At 66.8% G+C, this 1845-nt stretch overlaps 1 protein-coding gene across 1 annotated transcript in view; it reads right to left on the bottom strand.

Moving 5' to 3' along the window:
• IGF2 (insulin like growth factor 2) overlaps positions 1-1845 on the bottom strand; it is a 6112-nt gene that overhangs the window by 815 nt on the left and 3452 nt on the right. The window contains exon 3 of the mRNA XM_077753923.1: positions 52-203. Within this exon, the coding sequence (XP_077610049.1) occupies positions 52-203 (152 nt within the window). The remainder of the gene's footprint in view (positions 1-51; positions 204-1845) is intronic.

The raw sequence follows: 1845 nt of genomic DNA on the forward strand, positions 1-1845 counted from the left end.
ACTCTGAGAGCTGGCTCCCCACCCCCCAGCAGCGGCCCAGGGCTGGCTTACCGGAAGCACGGTCGGAGGGGTCGACACGTCCCTCTCGGACTTGGCGGGGGCGGCGCAGTAGGTCTCCAGAAGGGCCAGGTCACAGCTGCGGAAGCAACACTCTTCCACGATGCCACGGCTGCTGCGGCGGTTCACGCGGCTCGCCGGCCTGCCTGGAAGTCCCACAGGGGGAACGAGAGCCGCACTTGAGCACCAGAGCAGCCGCGGGGGGGCCCGTGCAGGCAGGGCGCGAGCAAGGGCAGGACACAGGAGGGGTGCCAGCACCCTGGCCTCGCGGCGCCTCCCTCTTCGCGGGGACAGTGGGCACGGCCTCCAGGGTCCACTGCCCAGGGAGGTGGGGAAGGTGCGCAGGCGTGAGCCCGCCAAGGCCCCAGCCCCCCACGATGCGGGGCGCAGGGTCCTGTCTTGAAGGCCACGCTGGGACGCAAGTGCCATCCCTGAACAGGGCAGGACCCTGGGCGGCCGTAGCCCTCGAGTCGCCGAGGCAGGCATGGGAGAAGAAGGGGAAGACGGGAGGGGAGGAGTGAGGACCTGCATGAAACCACGCCCCCCTTTCCTCCCGTCGTCCCCGCCCCTCCGCTGCTTGGGCTCCAAGGTCAGCTGCAAGGAAAAGTCCGGGCCCTCGCCTTGGGGTGGGGGGTGGGGCGAGGACGGGCGCCAGTGGGGAGGAGGTCCCACGGGTGGGGGGTGGTCCCAGCCCTCCTTGCAGGGGACTCGCTCCCTGGGCACCAGACCCTACACAGTGCCACTTCCTGCCCCCAAACGAGGCCGTGAGAGGGACAGAGAGAGGGGACAGCGAGGCCAGGGTGGACTGGGCTTCCAAAGCCTGGAGAAGCAGGACTGGTTTTCAAAGAGAGGCTTTAGAGACCAAGGCTGCGGAGGGGGGTGGCCCACGGGCGCCAGGGCAGGGGTGGAGGCGCTCAGCACCTTTCCTCCCCCACCCCCCCGTCTGGGCCCCTGCTGGGAACAGAGGCGCCGAGCACGAGCTCCCCACCTTCAGGGGCCGCCTGGGCCCGCTCCCCCATGCCTCCCATTATCCAGATAAACGCTCCCCTCCCCATCCTGTAGGTAAGGAAACTGAGGCCCAGCTTTCTGGGAGGTGAGGGCAAGAGCCCGCGGCCTTGAGGAAGAGGTCTCCTCCAGCTGGGGGCCCACACAGGGCGGGGGGCAAGCCCAGTTCTCAGGAAAACCCAGCCCCAGGATGGACATGGAGAGAGAAGCGCAAGAAGCAGCCAAAGCCCACGTTGCGGCCCGCCCCTCAGGCGTGCACCCCGTCCCCAGTACTGTCCTGTGGGCAGGACCTCATCGCTTCTCCTGAAAGCCCGGGCGGGGGCTCGGCACCCCCAGCACACGGGGCAGGCAACACACGCGTTTGTATCTAGGGGTCTTCGGTCCATTCTATCAAACGTTAAGTCACATAATCCACAAATACCTGCTCACCCCCCCCAATGTGTGGGAAACTTCTGTACCCACAGCCCCCCAAGAGCAGGTCAGGAAGTCACAGGGAGGCGGGGCCCGCCTCCAGCCCGCCCTGCACACCACCACGCCTGCTATGATCTCTCCTGGAAAGAGAGCACTCTACTTTTCCCGTGTTGCAAGAAGGTCGGGGTGTGAGTGCCCCCCACGCGCACTGCACGTGCCCAATAAACGTGGCCTTCAGTGCCCACCGTGCTCATGAAGTCTCGGTAGCTCCCCTCTGCCTGGCCACCCACGCCAGGGATCCCGGAGGGTGTCCATGGGCGTCTGAGAACTGGTACGGAGGACTCCAGCATTTATGGAGCACCTGCTGGGTGC

The sequence above is a fragment of the Crocuta crocuta genome, unplaced genomic scaffold (assembly GCF_008692635.1).
Source record: "Crocuta crocuta isolate KB4526 unplaced genomic scaffold, BGI_CrCroc_1.0 scaffold653, whole genome shotgun sequence".
NCBI classification, from domain to species: Eukaryota; Metazoa; Chordata; class Mammalia; order Carnivora; family Hyaenidae; genus Crocuta; species Crocuta crocuta.